This window comes from Nelumbo lutea, chromosome 1, assembly GCF_056320005.1.
Source record: "Nelumbo lutea isolate HS-2025 chromosome 1, American lotus-T2T, whole genome shotgun sequence".
In the NCBI taxonomy this organism is placed as follows: Eukaryota; Viridiplantae; Streptophyta; class Magnoliopsida; order Proteales; family Nelumbonaceae; genus Nelumbo; species Nelumbo lutea.
In genome coordinates, this window is record NC_142684.1 from 20,359,414 (window position 1) to 20,383,126 (window position 23,713).

General features: G+C 36.2%; 2 protein-coding genes and 1 pseudogene across 2 annotated transcripts; 2 read left to right on the forward strand and 1 right to left on the reverse strand.

Moving 5' to 3' along the window:
* Positions 1-12,411: 12,411 nt before the first annotated feature.
* LOC148873858 (putative disease resistance protein At5g66900) lies at positions 12,412-15,045 on the forward strand. Its single transcript, XM_088967020.1, has 2 exons — positions 12,412-12,905; positions 14,505-15,045. The coding sequence occupies exons 1-2, from the start codon at positions 12,734-12,736 to the stop codon at positions 15,041-15,043; spliced, it is 711 nt and encodes a 236-aa protein (XP_088823146.1). The 5' UTR covers positions 12,412-12,733; the 3' UTR covers positions 15,044-15,045.
* A 226-nt stretch (positions 15,046-15,271) lies between these two features.
* LOC148873859 (putative disease resistance protein At5g66900) lies at positions 15,272-17,460 on the forward strand. Its single transcript, XM_088968440.1, has 3 exons — positions 15,272-15,850; positions 16,020-16,230; positions 16,322-17,460. Exons 1-2 carry the CDS (start codon positions 15,573-15,575, stop codon positions 16,201-16,203), a joined length of 462 nt encoding a protein of 153 aa, XP_088824566.1. The 5' UTR covers positions 15,272-15,572; the 3' UTR covers positions 16,204-16,230; positions 16,322-17,460.
* A 4,564-nt stretch (positions 17,461-22,024) lies between these two features.
* On the reverse strand, positions 22,025-22,723 carry LOC148873860 (secreted RxLR effector protein 161 pseudogene; annotated as a pseudogene).
* Between the last annotated feature and the right edge of the window lie 990 nt (positions 22,724-23,713).

Sequence of the window (23,713 nt, forward strand, 5' to 3'; positions counted from 1 at the left end):
ATTGCATGGGTGTCTTCTAAAGGTTTTTGCATATATTTTCTAGTCTTGGATCATTGGACCCATCACATGCATAATTTCTCCTAAATATTGAAGTGATGGCATAGTTGGTCCAAGCGGAACCATTCCATTTTAGAATTCGACCATCACATATTCCAACGTAAGGATCCTCTCTACAATCGAAGACTAAGCTTTCTAGGTTGGTGGTTCAGATTAGACCATCGATTAAAGATTTTGATTTCTATATGTATGTTATTGTATGTTAAAATAAATAGAGAAGCAAAGTTCTACAGGGGGTAGGAGATTATACATTTTAACTCAATTATAGAAAATCTAATATGATAGTTAGATTAATATACCTTATAATAGGGTATAAAATGAGGATCATTATTAATCAAGGGGTATGTATTGTTTAAATGGTTGTACAACAAGCATGAGATACAATCTAAAAACAACTTGTACGACTCTTTAAAAAATAATCTAAGAACAATTAGCATGTATTATTTAAAAATTTTTCTCTCTTAGTGACCTTTCCTTTACAATTCATTTTGTTTTTTTTTTTTGTATAAAATTTTTTACATGTAAATTCTTTATATGTATTAAATTTTTTCATATGTAAAATTTTTTACATATAAATGTTTTTATTTTTATAAGAAATTTAGCTCAATGCAGAGATCAAGTCGAGCCAAAATTGATCTCAAGTTTGTAGCTCTAATTGAGCTTAAGCTCGAATTCGAGCCTCAAGCCTTTCTATCAAAACAAGCTCAAATAGTCAAATGTTAAACTTGGATTAGATTGAATCCACCCCAACTACCTATATACCTTTTGGCTTGTTTAGCTACCTTAGGTAGGGGTTTCTTCATGTTCAATGTTCTCCACCTATAATTATAGAGGCAAAACAAAAAGAATAATTAAATAAATGAACCTGAAAATAAATACTTAAATAATGCAGTATTTAGGTTATGTAATTAGGTACAAATTAAATTGAGTTTATCTTGTTACCGATTACAATATCAAGAGAAACTTAGGGATACAGAAAGTTGGCTAATTACAATATCAAGCATGGATATGACATTTCCATAGTCATTTGTAGTTCTCTAATGCATGTATTAATAAAATGTGGGCATGAATACTTCATGCTTGAAGTGGAAACTTTGAGACAATAAATGAAATGATGACCAAGATTCTAGCAAAAACAAATATGAAGAATAGTAGTGGTAAACTCAGCTTTTCATTAGAGATACTAGGCTTGAGGAGATCAAACCTTAGCCCACTATGACATAAAACCATCCGTCTTTATCTAATTGGAGTCTGTAATTCAAGTGAATGTGACCAATCCAAGTGGTGAAGTGATTACAGTTGATTTGAAGGTGACTGATGATATTAATGGGGTGAAGGACAAGATCGAGGATATGTGTGGGATTCCATTGGAGCTATGAACCATTACTTACCTTGAAGATGAACTTGGTCTTTTTACACTAGAAGATTATGAGTTTCATTTGGGTGGTCTTTGGGGTCTAAGGAGGTTGTTTGGAGGTACTGCATGGCTTGTTTTGGCCTTCCTATGCAGGAGGTTGAGGTTGAAAGAGTGTTAAAGAAACTTCATTTTTAGATTTATTTAAGTACTTTTACACCATTAGTTTTGAATGTTAATTATTTAAGTACTTTTCCATTTCTAGTTAATCTGATAAGTTATTAACTTTATAAAATTACCGTTGATGAACATTATTTAGTTTTCCTTTTCAAAACTATTTGATCACTTGTACATTTATTATGTTGCTTTCAAACTAATTCAACTACCTTTTCTTGAAAGGTAAAGAAAGGGAAAGGTAGAGAATCTTGTACAAGCCTTAGTTCAGCCTTCTTTATAGTTATAACAAATTCCACCGACTATACATTCTATTCAAACCCACTTTTTTTTCCCTTTGCCTAGAAAATCTCAGAATTTGGAAAGAAAGTGTTCAACACGGAAACAAGAAAAAAAAACATGATAATTAATGACAAAATAAAGTAAGAAATCCTAGCTTTATGAAAATTTAATCAATGCCCAATTTGTCAGACAACATCATGTTCAGTACCAGTTATACAAGACAATAAGCACAATTTTGACTTTAATGCAACTAAGAAGATGAACCAGATGCATACACACAATCAATAAAATATCTAGACCCAACTATTATGCAAATCAAGACAAGTCATTTCCTCACTAGGAACATGAAAACTATATAACCTATCAAAACACAACAAACAGACAGATGGAAGAGCATTCTAATTGGATTATTTAGTGAAAAATGTTTAATGAAAGTCTAAAGAGACACATGCTTGTCTTGCATACCTCCACTGATGGGAAAAAGATTAGCTTAAAAACCTAAAGCAAATTCTTACAAGAAGATGCTTAGGAAGTTCCAAAGAGTTGAGAAAAAGGTATCAATTAGATGGTTCTGTAGACCTGCATGATTCATCGTTGACTAGAAAAAAGTTGGTAGTTAGTCCTTAGTTATAGCCTTCAGTTTGTCACTAACTAGAGATGTCTAAGAGTAATAGAATAGAGGGAGAGGTGTTAAAGGTAAGAAACAAGCACCGAAGATGAAAGGTACAATTATTAAGACATTGTCTAAGGAAGCAAGTGCTCTTGGTTAGGTGAACACCATATTATAATATCATCAGTATGACTATATCTTATTACTATTGAAATATAAACAAACAAGGGTTTTGAAAAGAGAAAAAGAATGAAAGATAAAGAGGTTTTTTTTTTCTTCCTACTATCTCTCTCTCTCTCTATCTATCTATCTATCTTACATTAAGTAAAACACAATAGTTATGTTCTATTACTTTCTCTTTCTCTTTCTCTTTTACTTAATCTCTATCTTAAGATTTTATTATAAAATTATAGCATTCTTTAGTTGTTAATTTGATATGAAATTGCACAATTAAATACTTTATTATATTAGTGTTATTCTTGAAGGCATTCAAATTAATATATGTAGAATACTATTGCCTTTAGATATGATAGTTTGTCATGTTTTAAGAGGAAATTTAATGTTCTTAATAAATGGAAATGCTATTTTTGAATTAATATGCATGCCAAGTGAGTGTTTTGTATATAAATCTAACAATTTGAGTTTGACATATCCAACAATTTAAAAGAAAAATGTCCCATGATTTTATTTCTAAAAGAACACTTGGTATAAAATTTCTCAACAATCAATACTGTTTTAAAACATCAGACCAGCAATATGCAAGTAAATATTCAAGATATCATCATAAATTAGATTTAGAGTCACAGACTATAGTAGTGGACAGCTGAATAATGAACAATTTCAAATTTCTAATATAAAGAGACAAATTAGGAAGTGCTAACTTTGTTTAACTTGTAATTAAAAAACTTCATTATAACTTGTATTCATTTGATCCATTTTTCAGTTAAGAAAAGGTCAATTTACATGGGACTCCTTTTGCAAAATCTTGTCTATCTGTTGTGCAAGAGATAATCACTTTTATTTTGTTTGTTTTTTTACTAGTAGTTGAAGAATATATTAGAATTTAAAAGAAAAAAAAGTGCAAGAAGAAAGTAAAGTCTATAGACACCCTTTCAAATGGAAGAAGAGGCAAGAAAAAAAAAACTAAAACAAGAGAACAAAAGAAAATACTACAAGATATCCCAAAAGAAATGTCTTTGATTCAAGTCTCTCCTCTCAATCCACACCTCTAGTGAGATTGTATATCAGAAAATTAGCAGATCTTGGAATCCATCTCAATAAGGGTTGTAAGTCTAGTTTCCCAACTTTAAGAATTTCAAGTACATCAGGCTCGAGTTATAATTGGACCCCATAGATAATTTGACAAATTCCCAACCCAATCCAACCCAAGTTGCACCCCTAATCTCAATAAAGTGTCTACTTGGAAGTTCAAGACCTGAGATTAGCTAACACATCAGTTTCCATAGTGTTATTTAGGAGATTCAAAATATATTATCTGATGGCTGAAAAGAGAAATGGAAAAACATTTATTATACCTGGATGTTCATGCCTAGCATCCCAATGCCTGATATAATACTTGTTGGATACTTCATGAATTCATGTTTACTTCTAGATATGCTATGCTAACACTTCTAAAATATGAAAAATGGTTGATTTTACTGAGCTATACTATAAAAGATCTACATGTGTTAGAAACTTGATTAAATTTGGAAAGACAAAAATCTCAAGAAATGACATTTAGCTTCCAAAGCTAGACATAAACCTACACTATAGTCATATTACAAGGGATATTGGTACCCATATCCATATCCAGGATTTTAGGAAATAGAGAGTCGTATCCCCGTTTCCCATATCAATTTATGTCCATATACTACATCTGTGCATCATAGCAAGGCTTTGAAACTTGAGCAAATTAGAGCATTTTCTGTACAAGGTGCTCTATCAAGGTCAAGGACATTGGGTTATGGGCCACTCTTGTATATAAGTCATTTGCACTTCTTGTGTCTTTCCAATGTGGGACTCTCTTTCATTTCTCATTCCATAAACCTACTCACATGTGCATCCCAACACAACATTGGACAAGCTCATCAGAATTGTCATTATGTGTAAAGAAACTGTACATCTTATATATCTACATTGTACATTTCTGATAATATATATATATATATATATATATATATATATATATATATATATATATATATATATATCACTTATTGTTAAAAAAGTGTCCACTGGATGCCAATGTAGTCTCCCAAATTTGATAACACATAAACCAGGGGTCATCCAAACCATCATGGACCTACCTAGTAACACTCTGGTAACCAAATTTCATCTTGACTTGATTGTAACTCACATATATCAACTGGAAGCCTCTTTTTTTTTTTTTTTTTTGGATAAATGATGAACCAAGTTGAACCAATGCTATGTGGATCACTTCCTGCTAGTAGAATCTGGAAGTCTACTACCCTTGACCCTTCCAAAATATTTTTTTTTGGACTATAGCATTGGGGAAGTGCCTAACACAAGACAAGATGGTTAGCAGGAGAATGAAATTGCATCAAGTGGGATGTGTTTTCTATCTTTGGGAATTGGAGTCAGCTAACCACCTATTTTTGTCCACAGGTTCTCTTCTTGAATGCAATAGAAGTAACCTTTCGAGATGATCAGTTCTTACCTCAGATCCTTCAGTTCCAGGTTCAGCAATTGTCCAACAACTTTCCAATAGTAGGACATCAAACCATGAGCTTCACCTGCCCCTAGGATTCCACCCATATTCTTTTTCCTTAATTTTTTCTCTTCCCTTTGTTAGAAATGGACCCCAAGGAACCAAAATAATGAATCAGCAAAGCCACCCTAAATCATACCAACATTTGTCTATTGAATGTTAGTCCCTATTCAAATATGCAGAAATCCACAAGTAGGACGCCCTAGATCTATCCCTCACCTATCCGACAACAAGATGAAAGTAAAACCCATTACTGAATGTTAGTCCCAGCTACATGGCATAGAAGGTAATTGTTACTGTCCTGGATAATAACTTAATTAATGGAGTGATTACTTCACCATTATCTCTGTAGTCTATTCCTATGGTGTACTGTCCAGGATCTCCTAGTAAGAATTTATCAAACTTAGCTTGCTAGAGTTCTAACTAGGTTCTGACCACAACAAAATGGTCTCTACTTTGTGATAAATTTTGGCCCACTTCCTAATGGTCATGTTTACTACCAATGATAAATTCTCTAGTATCTATTCCTAGTAGATCACTCTGATAGTAACAAACTGAATTGTTACCGGATATATGATCATGCTCTGGTTTGGATTATTCTAGCATTCTTTTCCCTGCACATGCTTCAAAAAATTTCATGAAATCTACATCTCCACTTGGCCTTGCCCGTGGAACTGAGTAAAATTGAGTTTAGAAGGAATTCTGAATCCAAGTTATATATGTTAGATTGGAATTGGACTTTTTGATGGGGTTATTAATCAGGTTAGATCACATTCGGTTCTAAATGATTCATAGTCTTGCATTAAACCTATAACTCTATTTGGCCTTGCCCCTGATACCAAGAAAAATTGAGTTTCGGGTGGTTCTAAATCCAAGTTTTGTTGGATCTAAATCAAACATTTGAGTATATCTATTAAAATTTGGGAGCACTGATACCAAATTTGGAGAGGATTGGTTGGTAAAATTCAATGTCTATTGAGAAGTTGGGGTAGTTTTCCTGTTTTGAAATACTTTGCTTTTATCCTCATCAAATTGTATTGGGAAGATTGTCTTGTTTCTTATCTTCATCATGTTTTATACGTACATAGTTTTGATATTCCACGAGTGTTGGGGTTTATGTTTAAGTCTAATTTTTGTTGGATTTAATAACAGAGCTGTAATGTTACCATTTACTATTTTAAATAAAAGCTAATAGACTGAGACCTCATAACAAACATATCTAATCATTGAAACATCCCCTTTTTTATGCATTTATGATTAGTACTACTACACTACTAAAAACATTTTTTCTTTACTTTTGTAGTAATTTGAAACCTTTTTCTTTGTTGCCTCATTTTCTTAGCCATCTTTAAGCCCTTAGAACAGATTAAGTTCTGTATCCTATTTTTATAGCTAAAAAATTGAGGACTACCAAGAAGAAGAGTGAAGATACTAGAGCAGATGCCAGGTAGTCATATTGTGGGCCATAAGGGAAGAATGGAAAGAGAGAATTTTAAGGGGAGGCAAAACCCAAGGTGACAACATTGAGATTTTGGATGTATTTGAACCAGCTTTTTCCATGGATGATATCTTTAGAGGATGGCATTGGGTGGCCAATATGACAAATGCAAGGGCTAAAGTGCATGTTCAATGGTGAAACTACTTCTCAAAATTTTTCTCCAAGAGGAAAGATATATGCTCTTTTCATAAGGTGATATCCCTACCCCATGGTTGTTTTCTCTTAAAATTAGAACATTTCTAAGTAATGGAATGTCCAATTTCCTCAATCAATTTAAGTTGTAATCTAGGAACAATGGGCAGAGTTGAAAGTGGATATCAAATTATATTCAACATAGACAACCTAACAGAGTTAGAGTTAAGCTTGAAAGTAAATCCTAGATGAAATTATAAGGGTCACAAGAATCTTGGGATTTTTTTTATGATTGAAATGAACAAAGCATCATGTTGTTTCTAAAAACTTCCAAAAAAATGAATTATACAAATCTCTTCATATATAGCAATCTACATAAATATGATATACTTGAAAAGCAAAGGAACTCTCTTGTGTGAAGTCCTCAATATTTTTCCTATGGAAGATAAAACAACAAAAGAAATTTTAATCTAAGAATATGTGCTTACTATAAATAATGGAAATCCAGAAGGCATCATAAACTACAAAGCTATTCATCATTGATCTTAAAATATAAGGAATAGATTGCATGAAACCATATAAGAGATGCTAATGTAAATGCCCTAGTTCATTCCATTTAAATCTCCAAGATTGTATATAGAACCAATTTAACCTCGAAAATATACAACCTTGAAATTAAAAGAAATAGAAAATAACGAATGATCTTAATGTAAATGCCCTAGTTCTCTACCAAATATTAATTAAAGAAATCATGAGTTAATTAGATATGAAGAAATAAAAGATAATTATACATGCATGGTAATATGAAATTGGATATGGTAAGTAATTTCCATGGGAACACATGAATTCTTAGAGATTTCAAATTGCAGCTTAAAGGTCACTTAGTTGCAATAGTTAGTAGGATTGAGACAGTAAGACAGCTTGTGTGAGCCTTTTACAAGTTGGATATAGATGGAGTCTAAGATCTTACAAAAACTCCAAAGAATAATGCATGTTGATTGCTTATGAAAAATGAAATGAGATTGAAACCCTAGAATCAAGGCATCATATACTAAATGGATAAAACCTAAGAGAGAAATGAGGGAGCAAAGGAGTAAGAAAATTGTTGGTCCTGAATACACAATAAAGAGAGTAACAAACACTTGGAAGAAAAGGAGAAATGAAAAATAATCAATTGTTGTGAGGTTTTGTAGGTCCCTATCCTCAGTAGTAGGGGTGAACAAAAAAAAATGGAAAAACCAAACTGACTGAAACCAAACAGAAAAATCAGTTAATCGAATTGGTCGGTTCAGTTTCGGTTCAGTGTTTTTAAAAAATCAAAGGTATCAGTTTGATTTTGGTGAACCAATATAGAAAATTGACGGTTAACCAAACCGAACGGTACACATATATTTCTATATGTTTTATATTATATATATATATATATATATATATATATTATAAATTAATAAATATGTATTATATATAAATATATATATATATAGATAATGTGTGATATATTATTTATTTTTTAAAATATAATATTATATATATTTATAATTTTTTATTATATATTTATATATATTTTTATAATATATATTGTAAAAATTAAAAAACCAAAAAACCAATGAATCAAACCGATGGTTAACTGGTAGGTTTCAGTTCGATTTTAGTTATCGGTTTTCCAAAAACTAGTACTACAGGCTCAGTTACAAAAAATGCCCCACGGTTTGGTTAACCGAACCGTGAGCACCCCTACTTAGTAGTCGATTGTTACAAATATGTTGTTCTTAGTAGTCGACTATTACCAGTATCCTATCCTTAGTAGTCAACTGCTACATTCTAGTTGTCAATTACTAGCTACAATCTATTCTTAGTATAGTCAACTACTACACGGAGAGATTTCTTAGTAGTTGACTATTACCTCGACAAAACTCAAGAAAACAACAACAATAACCTAGAAATAGCAAGGAAATATCAGAGCAACAAAAGATCAACACACAACACCAACTTTTAATGTGGAAAAGATTTCTAGTGTGAAAAGGAAAAAACACAAGGCACTAACCCATGAAAGTTTCCACTTAAAAGAGAGAACAAACAAGAATAAATCTTGTTGGAGAGAAACCCTCTTAGTCCAACTAGAGGATGATATCGTCAAGAAAAACCCTCTTAGTCCAACTCAAATCCTCACAAAAAATAGTGGTTTACAACAGTAAAACAAGAATAAATCTTCCCACTTAAAAGAGGGAACAAACACTCTTGAGAAACCTTATTGGAGATGAATGATAGCAAAAACCTTGTTGTGGATATAGTCTCCAAAACAAATTCTTCTTGCTTGAAAACTTCCAAGAAAACCCTAGCCTCAAGAGCCCAAAAGTCACCCAACGAATAAGAGAAAGTTGGGGTAAGATAGTAAAATGACAAATTTATATCTATCTATCTATTTATCTCTCACTCTATATATATATATATGATTATCAATCGACCGGTTTTGGATTGGATCCAATCTGATCCAAACCTTATTAAATCAGATTTGGATGATCCATTACAATTATTTTATTGGCTTGGTCCAATCCAAAATAAATTGGATCATATTCTTATTGGTCTGAATTGGACCTAAACCAAATTTCCAATAATCCGATCATGAAGTCAAATCCTTGTCCAATTTGAAACCTATCAAGACTGAAATCGGCATAAAAGCACTTTTACGAAAGCACTTTTATGAAAACACTTTTACAAAAGCACTTTTATAAAAACACTTTTATGAAAAGTCTTTTTATGAAAGCACTTTTATAAAAAACAGTTTCATAAAAGCACTTTTAGGAAAGCACTTTAATAAAAGTACTTTTACAATAGCAATTTAATAAAAATACTTTTACAAAAGTACTTTTATAAAAGTAAAAGTACTTTTACTTTTATAAAAATACTTTTACATAAAAGCAATTTTGTGAAATCACTTACAAATGTGAGTCCACTCACATTTGTAATTTCCGAAAATGTAAATGGATTGGTGATGCCTGGTTCATTTGTAACCTCTTCACCATGACTTACATTGGGTCCAGTCCATTTGTAATCTCTCACCCGCCAACCTCTTTTTTGAGTCTATGCCCGGTTCAGTTCTCTAAACATTGATTTTCAATCAAAACAACTCTATCATCATCCCAACAAGAAAAAAATAAAACCAAATAAAAGCCCCACATGACTAAAGTCATGGTGGTTGGGAACTCTTTATCATAAGGGTGCCAAGCTGAAGCATGGCATGGGAAATCTTTCACTTTACAGTAACATGCATCCAAATTTGTAATTGAAAATTTTAATGAGACCATCTATTTACATATATATATATATATATATATATATATATATATATATATATATATATATATATAATCAATTACAATTTTATCAGGGAAGATCTAAGGGAGATTGTTAGCAACTTAAATGAGCTATTCATCATCCAAAATCATCTACTCAGAGAATTGGCCATCCACCAAAGTCAGAATGAAGGAGACATAAAACAGAGTAAGTGACTTACAATGGAAAGAAGACAAGATGACCTTCCAGAGTCATGGAGGAAAGAAGAATATCAACACCTAAATGCCCATCTTGTCTCTATCCTCACAGGTTACCTAACCATCCTTCTTTTACACCGAAATGCCACCCAATCAAATTGCTTTCTTCACCATGAGCTATCTTACAGGTGAAATATGTCCTATAGAATGGTGCAATATGTAACTTCCAAAGGAGGGACTATAAACTACCTCCATTCATCAAGAAAATGGAAAAGCTTAGAGCTCTGATCATTGCAAATCAACGAAGCAGAAAAGCCAAACTGATCACTAGATGGCAAGCACTTAGTAATCTAACCCAACTAAAGAGATTTAAATTAGAGAAAGTTTTTATTCCTTCACTCAATGACATCATAGTGCCCTTCAAGAATTTGTACAAGATATAACTGGTTGTGTGTGAAGTTGGAAAAGCCAAGAGGATTAATTGCACCATTATGATCTCTGTTATGTTGCCAAACCTCGTTGAAATCAACATTGGATTATTGCAACGATCTGAGAAATTGCCACCAGGGATTGGAAATGTTCTCCATCTAAAAAAGCTTAGCATTACCAATTGCCATGATTTATCTGCCTACCTGAAGATATTGGAGATTTAGCAGAGTTGGAGGTGCTAAGGTTGCATGCATGTACAGGACTGCTACGGTTACCAAACTTGATTCAGAAACTTAAGAAGTGAAGGTTCCTTGATGTATCAGATTGCTTAAAAATGAGGAAACTCCCAGAAACGCTAGATGAGTTAAGGGGTTTGAAAATGCCTGACATGAGACGATGCTCAAGTGTGAAGGAACTACTAGAATCAGCCAATTACCTTAGGCATTTGAGGAGTGATTGTGATGAATTGACGATTATTCTATAGCAGCCTTTCCAACCCCACCTTCCCATTAACTATGAACTATGCATTGCACTCTTTGCTCGAGGGAGGGGTATACTTGAAAGTTAGTTGTATTACGAGAATTGAATGTTGAGCCTGATTAATGTCATAGACTCTTAGGCTGTGTGTGTTTATACATCTATTGGACAGACGATCCTTTGAATTGGTTATATAATAGTTGTCCAAGTCCATATATATTCTATTGTGTATCAAAACGTATCTAGTAATTCTAAATTTCAAATGTTTCATAACAAGTTGTCACAGGGCTAGTCGCTTGAGGCCCCATGCGGCACTAGAATGTGTTAGGTAAGCCTATGAGACAAAGCAACAATATATGACAAGTCAACAGATTGCACACAAACTAGTAAAGAGGCACTTTATATATATTGTACTGATGTGTCAGGGACCCGTGTTTAACCTTTACATGTTAGTTCCCTTCTGATTACTCACCACCCCCTAAAGAGGCAATTAAGCTTTTGGGATTTTGACAGAAGGATGCATCAATGTTGTGAAAAATCATATTGATAATTACAATACTGCAATGGGCAGTCCCCCATATACAAAATACATTTGTTCCCCTCCCAATACACACATAAAGACACTTGATTGGCTTGCTAGTAGCACAAATAAAAGATTCGATTATGATAGTTTCCCCCACTCAATTCGATCTATGTCCTCAAAGATCATCTTGAACTTGATTCTTGGCTGTGTGGGTGTGAAAGGAGAACTCTTGAACTGCTCCACAAACATCTTCCCCAAGGCTTGGGTATGGGCTTAGGCAATAGGCTGGATGATTCTTATGGTTTTGGGGTGTCTTGTGGCTAAAGTTCAGGTTGAGTGCCTAACGAGCGTTTTGAAGGTAGAACATTGAAAAATTGGGTTTGATTATTTGGTGTGGTGAAATGTGATTGGAATAAATTATGGATTTGGATGGTGGCAGTGTTGGTTCCCAAAGTGTGTTACCCCCAAGGATTCTTCTTTACAATGCTACAACAAGTATTAGGTCGAGGCCATGTTGAGTTGTGGTTCCTAATTGGAGTGGTTGGCACTCTCTCTCCCCGGTTAATTTGGTAGTAGGTGAGTGTATTTCTGGAGATGGCCTTGGATTTTCTTGGTATCTTCTTCACTAGATGACTATTGTGCTGATACTAGTGTTGGAACGGCTTCAGTGGACAATGCTTCCTTGTGATGACTTCCCGATTTGTGGAGGAGATTAGATGAAGAATTGGGCGATGGTCCGGTAGAGGATACAGGTACATTGACGGCACACTATGAGAACGGACAAAGGCTAATGCAGAAAGGCCAAAGCATCCGCCGTTGGAACTTGTGGAGGAGATACAAGTATGCAAAGAGGTTGCTTGAATTAAATGATGAATCTATAAGCCGATTTTTCGAATTGAACGGGCAGACGAATGACTGGATCGAGAGCAAAAGGAATCAGCTCCTACACAGTCTAATTACCAACTCCACCACCACGTCATGCGCGGTTCCCGCGGACTCCCACATACTGTTATTGGGTTGGAGGAGCCTCTTGAAGAATTGAAGTCGGAGTTGTTTCGAGATGGTGCGAAGGTGCTTGGTGTTTGTGCTCCTGGTGGATGTGGCAAGATAACCTTGGTAACACAGCTTTGCCGAGACGAACAAGTCATACGTATGATTATGATCTCTCTCTCTCTCTTTCTCTCTGACCAGGACTCGTTCAGAATTCCGACCCAAAGTTAGGGCATGGGGACCCGATAGACCGGATGGAACCGGACCGGTTGGGGCGATTCTGGTTTTAGAACTTGTTCCGATGGATCTGTTCTGGTTCTGAAAAAAAAATTCCAATTATTATCAGATCCGAACCGGGTCCATATATAGTTATTATTGTTTTTTATCAGTTTCCGTTTTATTAGGTTTTTTTATTGCTTTTAGCAGGGTTTTTGTTGCATTTTAAGTTTTTACATAGTTTTTATTGCAATTTTTAAGCAAGGGTATTATTAGCATATATATCAAAATCGGATCCCTCAGATTTCCCAAGAATCGATCGGTTCGATTCTGGGTCCAGAATTACAGACCCTATAGGGTCTGAGTCAGTTCCAGATCCGATTTTACCTAATTCCAACCCAGAACCGATCCGTTGACAGTCCTACCCAAAGTTCAGCGTGGACTAGGCTGGGCTGGCCAGACCTATACCAGCCTGAGGACCCAAGGCCTGGCCCATCTTTATAGAATCATACATTTTAAATATTATGCATTTATTGATCATAGCCCACAGAGTTGAGACCACTTGCATATTCAATGGTAACCCGGCCCAGATCATCATCATCATCTTCATCACTAGTTGTGGAGTACACATACGAATTATTCATGTGATTTTGTATGCATATGCTAAAATATCATGTTAATTAAAAACTTGGTTTCCCACTGATGCTGAAATCAGAACTAAGTTGTATTTGTCTTGAAACCAGTTTTTTTAGCACACTGTTGATTCAGATGGTTGAACCGTTTAAATCATCATCTGGTCATGATTTAGGGTTCAATTTGGCTAAAATCAATGATTGGATCAAAATCTATTGATTTGGTCAAAAATTGTTCGATCCAGGTGGTTGAACCGCTAATCAATTCGACATAGTCATTGGGTCATGGGTTGCACACTCACTATACGTGCAAACTTCCCGAAGCCATAACTTTGCACTTGAATGTCTAAATGGGATTCTTTTTTTTTTACTTTGGGTAACTTTTTGAAATCTATACATTTCAAGGAGTTAATAAGTGCCTTGCCCCACTATTTTCATGAAAAAAAAAAAAACTTTTTGACCTAAAAAATGGTTCAGCCCTTAATTCGGTTTTTAAAACATTGTTTGAAACAAAACAAAAGGTAAGATGTACAGATTTTCCTACCTTTCCCTTCTTTTCAAGGTACTAAGGCTATGTTTGGTTTGAAGGAAAAGGTAGGGAAAGGAAGGGAAATCTAAAGGCTTCCCTTCCTTTCCTTTCCTTTCCCTACTTTTTCCTTCAAACCAAACATAAATGAAATTGCACTGGAAACAATTAAGGCAGGGTTGGTAATGTCTGGTGAAGTTCCTTCCTCTGCACAAGTGTAAAATTAATATTCTTCAATTCTACAGATAGGCACGTCTTATTGTTAATCTGTTGAGCTCAAACATGGAATGATCACAATATTCATCTTCCATGAACCTCATACATGATTTTTCTTACTCCTTCATAGTCCATATCCGTCTGTATATCTTATATTGTGTTTGGACAGGCAAATTCAGGAAGAAGATCTTCTTTTTAAGGGTTTCAAGCTCGCCTGAGACAAAGAATCTCATAAAGGACATTTTCAAAGATACCGCAAGCAATTCACTAGGAGACTTGAAAGATGATGAAAATGCAGTTAATCGACTAGGGGAACAGTTGAGCCAGCAAAAACAAGAACATATGCTGTTGGCTCTAGATGATGTTTGGTCAGACTCAGACATTGAGAAACTGAAGCCTGCTTTTAACACAGTGACTTACAAGATGTTCAAGATGCTGATAACATCAAGAACAGAATTGAAAGAGTTTGATTCTGTATATAAAGTGAAAACACTAAGCCACAGAAATTCAATTAAACTCTTCTGTCAATTGGCAGCCGAAAATGGAAGCCTGAAGGTTGATGATGATCTTGTAGAAAAGGTGATTTTTCTGTCCCATCCACATGGATTCAATGGCGAATCCAGGTCCCTTGATCAGTGGCGACAAGCATTATGTCCTGCTGCTACCATGATTGGTTATCACTTTAACGATACCACTTTGATTGGTTAATAGTTTTTCCGGGAATAAGTACACTGCTACCATGGGTGCCATTATTTGACCCCTTATCATCAAAATAAATAAATAATTTGACCCCTATTATTTTATTTAAATGGGGAAGTTGTGAAAAAATTTAGTTATTTTCATTATTATATAAAAAATTTTCAAAACTCATGGGTCAATTGCCCATACTGACATATATCCATAGATCCGCCTATGCATGAATATCATCCAAGCCTTGTTTCAACTACATGGGATCATCAAAATGAATCCTGGTTTCACCATTCTGTTCTGTTTAGTGTCATATCCATACCTACATTATGAGCCCTTACCCATGTCTCATCACACTCGGGTTATGGTGTAGTGCCTAGGGAACCCACTAACTTGAGCACAAAAAGAAAATAATTAAGTTAACCCTTGTAATTCTTCTCTGATACAAAACCATTTCTGATTGCTGGTTGTGAAAGGTTGCAAGGGATTGCCCTTGGTTCTTAGCGTGATCGATAAGTCACTAAGAAGGGAAGAACCAAAGATATGGGAAATGACAGAGAGCATACTTTCGAAAAGTAGCTCTAAATCAATTTTCGATCATCATTCCGTTCTACAAGATTGCCTAGCACCAAGTATAGAACTCCTCGATGTCAATCTTCGAGAAAGTTTTATGGACTTGGGTTGCTTTCCTGAGGACCGAAAAATCCCTGCCTCTGTTCTTCTAGATATTTGGATTGAGCTCTACAAGCTTGATGGTGAAAATGATGCCTATGACATACTCAAGAAACTTTCCAACCGAAACTTTGTAAATTTTGTTGGAGCTGCAAGGTATGCTGGATTTACTTATTCATTTTGTTTTTCCACTCTGATGGAAAATAAGCAACTGACAACTAAATTCCAAGAATAAATACATTTTCTCTGAATCTACAATTGAAAATCTTAGTGGGATCATCTGTTTCTGTTTGCTTAGTTGGTTGTGAACTTGTGATTTTATTAGGGAAGATGCAGGGGACATTGGTGGTAACTTAGATGAGCTATTCGTGATTCAACATGATCTTCTCAGAGAATTGGCTATCTACCGAAGCCTGAAGGAGACACAAGGCAGAGTAAGAGGCTTACAATGGAAAGAAGACAAGATGACCTTCCAGAGTCATGGAAGAAAGAAGAAGAACAACTCCTAAATGCCCACCTTGTCTCCATCCTCACAGGTTAATTACCTGATCATCCTTCTTCTTTTAACACCAAAGTGCTGCTCAGTCAATTGTTTTCTTCTTCACCATGACTTAAAATATCTTGCAGGTGAAATATGTCCCTTAGAATGGTTCAATATGCAATTTCCGGAAGCCAAAGTTCTTCTGGACTTCTTGGGGAGGGACTATAAACTACCTCCATTCATCAAGAAAATGGAGAAGCTTAGAACTCTGATCATTGCAAACCAGGGAAGCAGAAAATCCAAACTCGCTGGATGGCAAGCACTTGGTAATCTAGCTCAACTAAAGAGATTCAGGTTAGAGAAAGTTTTTATTCCTTCACTCAATGACATCAAAGTGCCCTTCAAGAATTTGCACAAGATATCACTAGTTGTGTGAAGTTGGAGAAGCCACCAGGAATTGCACCACTGTGATCTCTGAAATGTTGCCAAATCTCACTGAGATCAACATAGATTACTGCAATGATCTGAAGAAATTGCCACCAGGGATTGGCAATGTTGCCCATCTGAAAAAGCTTAGCATTACCAATTGTCATGATTTATCTGCACTACCTGAAGAGATTGGAGATCTCACAGAGCTGGAGGTGCTAAGGTTGCATGCATGTACAGGACTTCTACAATTACCAGACTCGATTCAGAAACTCAAGAAGTTAAGGTTCCTTGATGTATCGGATTGCTTAAATATGAAGAAGTTCCCTGAAACGTTAGATGAGTTAAGGGGTTTGAAAAAGCTTGGCATGAGGCGATGCTCAAGTATGAAGGAACTGCCAGAATCAGCTAAGAACCTTAGGCATCTGAAGCGAGTGATTTGCGATTAAGAGACAGCTATTCCATGGCAGCCTTTCCAACCCCATCTCCCCAACCTCAAAATGGATGCCCGTAAATAGAAGATCAGCTTGGATTGGCTTCATTAATCCATTCTGATGGTTTTCTTCTAGATGCAGCAATGGTCCCCTTCCCATTAACTATGCATTGCACTATTTGCTGGAGAGGGGTATACTTTGAAAGTTGTATTACGAGAATTGGATTTTGAGCCTGAGCCCGATTAATGCCACAGACTCATAGGCTGTGTGTTTATCCATCCATTAGACAGGCGACCCTTTGAATTGGTTGTCTAAGGTTGCATTTGGCATTCCTTATTTTAAGGACTTATATCTGCTTTTTGCAGTTAAAAACACAGTGTTCATTGGGGCATTTTAACAGTAAAATGGAGATAAGTAGTCCAAGAATGCCAAATGCAGCAAGTGTCTAACAATTGTAAAACTTCCTAAAATGAGAGCTTTATTTATCACACTGAAGCTTGGCCCATAAACACTGGGTGAGGGAATTGAGTCATTCAGCTATTTTGACTGCCAAGAAGAGGTTGTTTGATAATAGCTGAAGTGACTGAATTGAATGGATTGTTGCTTTGTATTTTAGTGATCAATAAATTATTAAGCAGGTTGTGAACTCTTTAATGGCAGAAACTTAAATTGGGTTGTAAATTTGAATATTTAATAATTCAATTGTTTTGTATCAACAAAAAGATAAAGTAATAAGCCATTCAGTTCAGTCAGTCATTTAGTCATTATCAAACGACCCCATATTACGGATACCCATTCTCTGCGTTTATGAGAAAGCAGGTTTTAGGCTTTTGGTCGCTTGAGAATGTGCACTTTCTGCTAAAAATACCAGAGATTGGATTTCTATTCAGCCCACTCCTTTCAGACCCGAGCCCAAGCTTGACATTTGCAGGCTGGGCTGGGCTGAACAAAAATAATCACCCCTAATTGTTAAACATTTCCAAGTTTCATACAAATTTGTACACTATAAATACAAATTTATATAGTACAAATACATGTAAAATAATATAAAATATAAGGTTTTGTATTCTACAAATTTGTATTTGTACTCCTTCCAAACTGAGCCTTAATATATTTAAGAGAGAGATATATCTCTATTCAGAATCTTCTAACCAAAAATCAAGACCATTAAATTTGTCACTAAAAACCAATTATGTTCTTTTTGTTAGGGGGAAAGTCGGTCGATAGGATTGTGATTCCCATTAACTGACTCTATTATGTTCTTTTTTGAGGATTTAAGTGGGATCCATGATAAAGATGTTTTTCCTAGGTATCACTTACCCGGCAAGGTATTAACCTTATATTACCTTTCTCCGATTTGGGAAAATTGAGTTTCCCAAATGTAGAGTGAATCATCAAAATACAATCAATCAAAAATATTCATGGTTAAGGCCCTAGGATTTCTGCTCTGTTCTACTTGCAAACTCACTATGGCTAGGGGTGCCAATTGGATTGGATTTGGTCCAATTCGTTCCAGTCCAATGTTAGTCCATTATAAATGGACCAGGCTCAATCCAATCCGATGAATGTTTTGGACCAATTTGGACCGGTCCAATTCAATATCTGGACCATTCAATCTGTTCAAATTCATTTTGATTTAGATTGGTTTCAATCCAAACCGGTCCATTGACACATATTCTTATCTTATTATATCAATGAACCAGATATTGTCTTAATCCAACCCAATCCAATATAATTTTGTTACGGATGGACCAGGTCCAATCCAATGTAATAAATATTTCGGACCGGATTGGTCCAATCCAATATATCTTGTTGGTTCGCCCAATCCATCAAAATTGATTTCGGACTGGACGGGTTCAATCCAAAACCGGTCCATCGACACCCTTAACTATCACCGCCACTAATCTCCTGATACTGGTGGTGTTGTTTCTCTCTTTGCAAGTTCATTGCCGTTCTTCTAATCAATTGCTGCCGGTGATCGATTTTTCCAGTCACTGTTGTTCTACTAGCCGCGATTGCTGCTACTCCCATTCTTGGTATGCATACGAACGGTAAGAACTTCTTAAACCTTGGCTTTTTTGTTTGGATTTAACATGTATGATTGCACATATACATATATGCGTAAATACTTATATAAATAAATATTTGTATAATATTTATCCATATAAATATAAAGAAAAGTAAGGTTTGGTCAAGTTGGCCAAGACCCAAGTTGAAACCTGACGACCTCTTTGAAAAAAAAAAAAAAAACCAAAAAAGGTGATGTAGAACAAAACCCAATGGCTTTGAAACTTGACATCAGAATAAGATATTAATCCAATATCTTAAGTCCAACACGATAGATGCCATGCCCCGCAAAAATGAATTGGGATTTATTCCTCACAAAACGATCCTCACACCAACCTCACATCCACATCTCACCGTATATTAGGAACCTTTTACATGAATGAGAAGTGATTACAAATAGGAATGTCAATGGATCGTATTTAGCACGAATTTGCCTAAACCCTAACCCGAACCCAATTCAACCCGATCATAAAATGCATAATTTCCGAATTCAACCCAACCTGTAGAATTTCAATTATACTTTTTTAGTACATTTTGAATATCCAAAATCCATTAATTAAGTTAGAAACTTGTTTTATAGAATCTAAGGTGTCATTTTTCACATTAAAAGAAAGAAAACTAAAATTAACATATAAATAAATATTAAACTTTAAGGCCATGGAGTTAGAAGTCAAAAATTATAAAAATACTTTGTATATATGCAGGACATCATGACCCGGTGGGGTAAATCAGCCAAAAACCAAACTTGAGCCAGGTTGAATAATCAAAACCCTAACCCAACCCTAAAGTCGAATATCTGTGACCTTAACCCGACCCTATAGGATTGGGTCAAGCCAGATTTACAATTTAACCGGACCCATGGATAGTGGTGGCAATTGGGCGAGTTGGGTTGGGTTTGGTTTGGGTTGAGTTTCAACCCAACCCATTTAACCCGCCAACCCGTTAATGATCCAATTATGTAAAATTAAATGGGTTGGGTTCAACCCAAACCCGCTTTAACCCAATCCAACCTGCCCAAACCCATTAATTTTATACTTACGTACTTAAAACCAAAAACTAACTCCATTCTAATAAATAAGTTGGGCAAAGCTTAGTCATAATATTAGTTGTTATTTACACAAGTGGTGAAGGTTCAAATCACATTACATGCATTATCTTTACATAAGCAACAAAGCCATTTAACTATGTTCGGGCTTCGGATTTGACGAGCCACTTAGGTTCAAATCGATCAAACCAACTTGAACTATTCAATTGGATTGTCTTTGAGCTAATCACATCAAGAGTGATTGAACCATTTAGATATGGACCCTTTCGACCAGACCAGGTCCCGATTGAACCAGTTCAGACTGGTCGGACCAGACCCAAACCGATCAAATTTAGTATGGTCAGGACCACACCCAATCGGGCCGATTCAACTCGGTCGAGCCAAACCCTGACTGCACTGGTTCACTTCAGTCGGACCGGATCGAGCCGGATTCAGGTTGGCCCCAAGCTAGAGGCTCCAAAGGATATAGGTCAGCTAGCATTGTTGACCCATGCCGAATTTGGGTTGGGTTTTATGGATATGAGCCAAACCGATGATCCGAACCAGGCAAAACAAGTGGGGTGGTTTAGGGTCTGGACTTCACCCGGTCTGACCCGCTTCAAATTTGGGTCTACTCTGATCAGCTTTTGTCGGGTTGGGTCAGGCTATGTGAATAATGGTTGGACCGGATGACCCAAATCGCGCAAAGCAAGCAATACCAAGCCATCCCATTTGAGGTCTATTTCAAATTCAGCTTAACCCAGATCGGTATATGTTGGATCTGGTCAGACTGTGTTGAACTGAACCGGACTTGGGTGAAATTGATTTGGATTTATGTTGGGTGAAGTGTGTTGGTTCAAAACAAAACTAAATTTAGTCAACAATGAATACAAAATTAATGTATTAATTATAAATTATTTAATTCAAATGAAGAAAATAAAAAAAAGGCTAAAGAATTAATACTTATGTTTGTAATGATTAACCCAACCTATTTAAATGGGTGGATTGGATGATGGATTGATCACACAATCCGTCAAATAAATGGGCGAGTTGAGCGGATTCAGCGGGTTGGGTGAAAAATTGCCACGCCTACCCATGGACATGGATATCCCTACATATAGAAACTGTAGTCAATTGAAGATAAAATCAGCTTCAGCAATCACCTGTGCCACGGTCACACAGTGATTCTTTTTTACGGGAGATATTCCCAATGCAAGGCTGCAACGGTCTTGCGAGCACCGAAGACTTCTTCAAACGCTTAATAAATTTGATAGTTAAGCAATTACTCAAAGAGGAAGAGAGTTCGCATGTGCAGGTGCAGCGACAAGTCGACAACAGTCACAGAACTTCTTTGGGAACCCCAATACAACAAGCAAACACAACCCACACCTATAAATGGAAATATAAAAGTAGTTTTATCTCGTGTTTTGACTTTATTTCCATGGCGAAAGCGCGTCCAACTTTCATTGGAGTCGCAACGGAGGAGAGTGGAGAGACGAGAGGAAGAACTAGAAGAGCGTGCGGCATGCACTTGGTCCATTTCAGTGTTCCTTTCCCCAGATTCTCGTAGAGATATCTCGAGACATAAGAGCTGCAGAGCGATTATCTTCCAACTTCAATTAGCTGAAGAAAAAGAATGGCAGAGACTCCAACAGATCGGAAGATGGCAGAGAAGGCGTTTGGCTCTCTAACAGAAACGGTTCTGGGAGAGGTTAACTCGGAAATAAAGAAAACCATCAACTTTAAGGATTATCTCCAATAGCTCCAATCCACGCTTGCACAAGTACAACTTAAGATGGAAGATGCCAAACGATTGGTTATAAAATGTAAAAACACAACTAACAAGCGGGCCACACAATAAAAACAAAGAGAAGCAACTCGAAATACAGGATTCTCTGCTAGTCGTATTGCGGATAGGTTATCACAATAAATGAAATTGGATTGTCAATTTGTTGATGTATGTCTCTTAGTAGTTGTGATAACCAACTACTTTCTTGTGTTGCCATTGCTGCTGATCTATACTCTGCTCCTGTAATTGATAATGACACTGTTGGTTGTCTCTTACTACACCACGATATTGCCCCTGATCCAAGTTTGAAAACGTATCCTAATGTGGATCTTCTTGTTGTTAGATCTCTTGCATAATCGGCATCACAGAATCCATTAACTTGACACTCTTCTTTCTTTTTGTAAAGGATTCCAAAGTCAATAGTTCCTTTCACATATCGTAGGATTCGACGAACTGCTTGAAGATGAGGTTTTTTAGGATTCTGCATGAAATGACTCATGACTCCAACTGCAAAGGTTATATACGGATGGGTCATTGTTACGTAGATTAAACTACCTACTACTTGTCGGTACATGGTCGGTCCTTCTAGTTCTTCTCCTTCTTCCACATGTAGCTTTACATTCGGATCTATTGGTGTAGAGATAGGTTTGCTGTCGACCATTCCATACTTTTCTAAGAGATCCTTTGTGTATTTGTGCTGACAGAGAAACATTCCATCTTTTACTTTTTCAAGTTCTAGCCCAAGAAAATGTCTGAGCTCTCCAAGCTCTTTCATTTGGAACCGTATAAAAAGGTTCTCTGAGATCATCTACATAAACAACAACAGTGGAGATCTTACTATTTTGAGGTTTTATAAATAAGCTTGAATCTGTTGATATAATTCAATATCCACACCGAACTAAAAACTTAGTTATCTTTCTATACCATGTGATGAAGGAGGATTTGACCCAACCTATGAAACGATGACACGTAGATACTGATTCAGCGTAAGCGACAGTTCAGCATTGTGGCCCAGTACGGCCAACAGGCCCATAAAGTAGTTTGCTACATCGTAGCGCGCAAGGGATATTCTGAGGCAACTTTAGTTTGTGAGCTAAAAAAACCAGCTCGCCCGAGCTCCCAAACAGGCAAGTCATCCCGAGGACCAATTCTACTAAGGGTACTCCTGAAGTATTCCGAGCTCGCTGCAAAGTAGCTCGTGAACGGGCTGCACGAGCATTCCTTAGGAAGCTTCTTTCTAGCAGGCCGTACCAATCAGACTACGCCATATCCCTTACTGACGGTGTAGTCTCTGTCCTTTCGACAGTCTGCACCCGTGTCCCTTGGCAGGCGGAGGTGTGCCTATCACTTTGGAGACGTGTAACTCGCCTGGGCAAGGGGTATGTCCCAACGGCCACATGCGCAGCCCTGGCAAGTAACGGCTGTGGCAGGGGCCCGGTGGTGGTTATGCCTGATCTCGTAAGAGTGCCCCTATAAAAGCCCTCAGGGCAGAAAGGAAATGCTCTCTCTCGAAAAATCTCTAATCTCTCGAATATAGTGATAAAGCACGACCTACATTCTTAGCCTTCGTTTTCCCTTTGCTTCCTGTACCCAATACTAAGCATCGGAGTATTCCCACCAGGTAAAATCCTCGGGAATCCTTCTTTTCGTCTTCTCAGGTGTCGTCCGATTGCCGACAATGAGCCAGTCAACAGCCAGCTAGGAGTGCCCGGATCGTGTCGCATCATTTGGCGTCGTCTGTGGGAAACGCTTCAAAAGGTCTTTCTCTCTAAACTCTTTCAGTTCTTTCCTCTTCCTT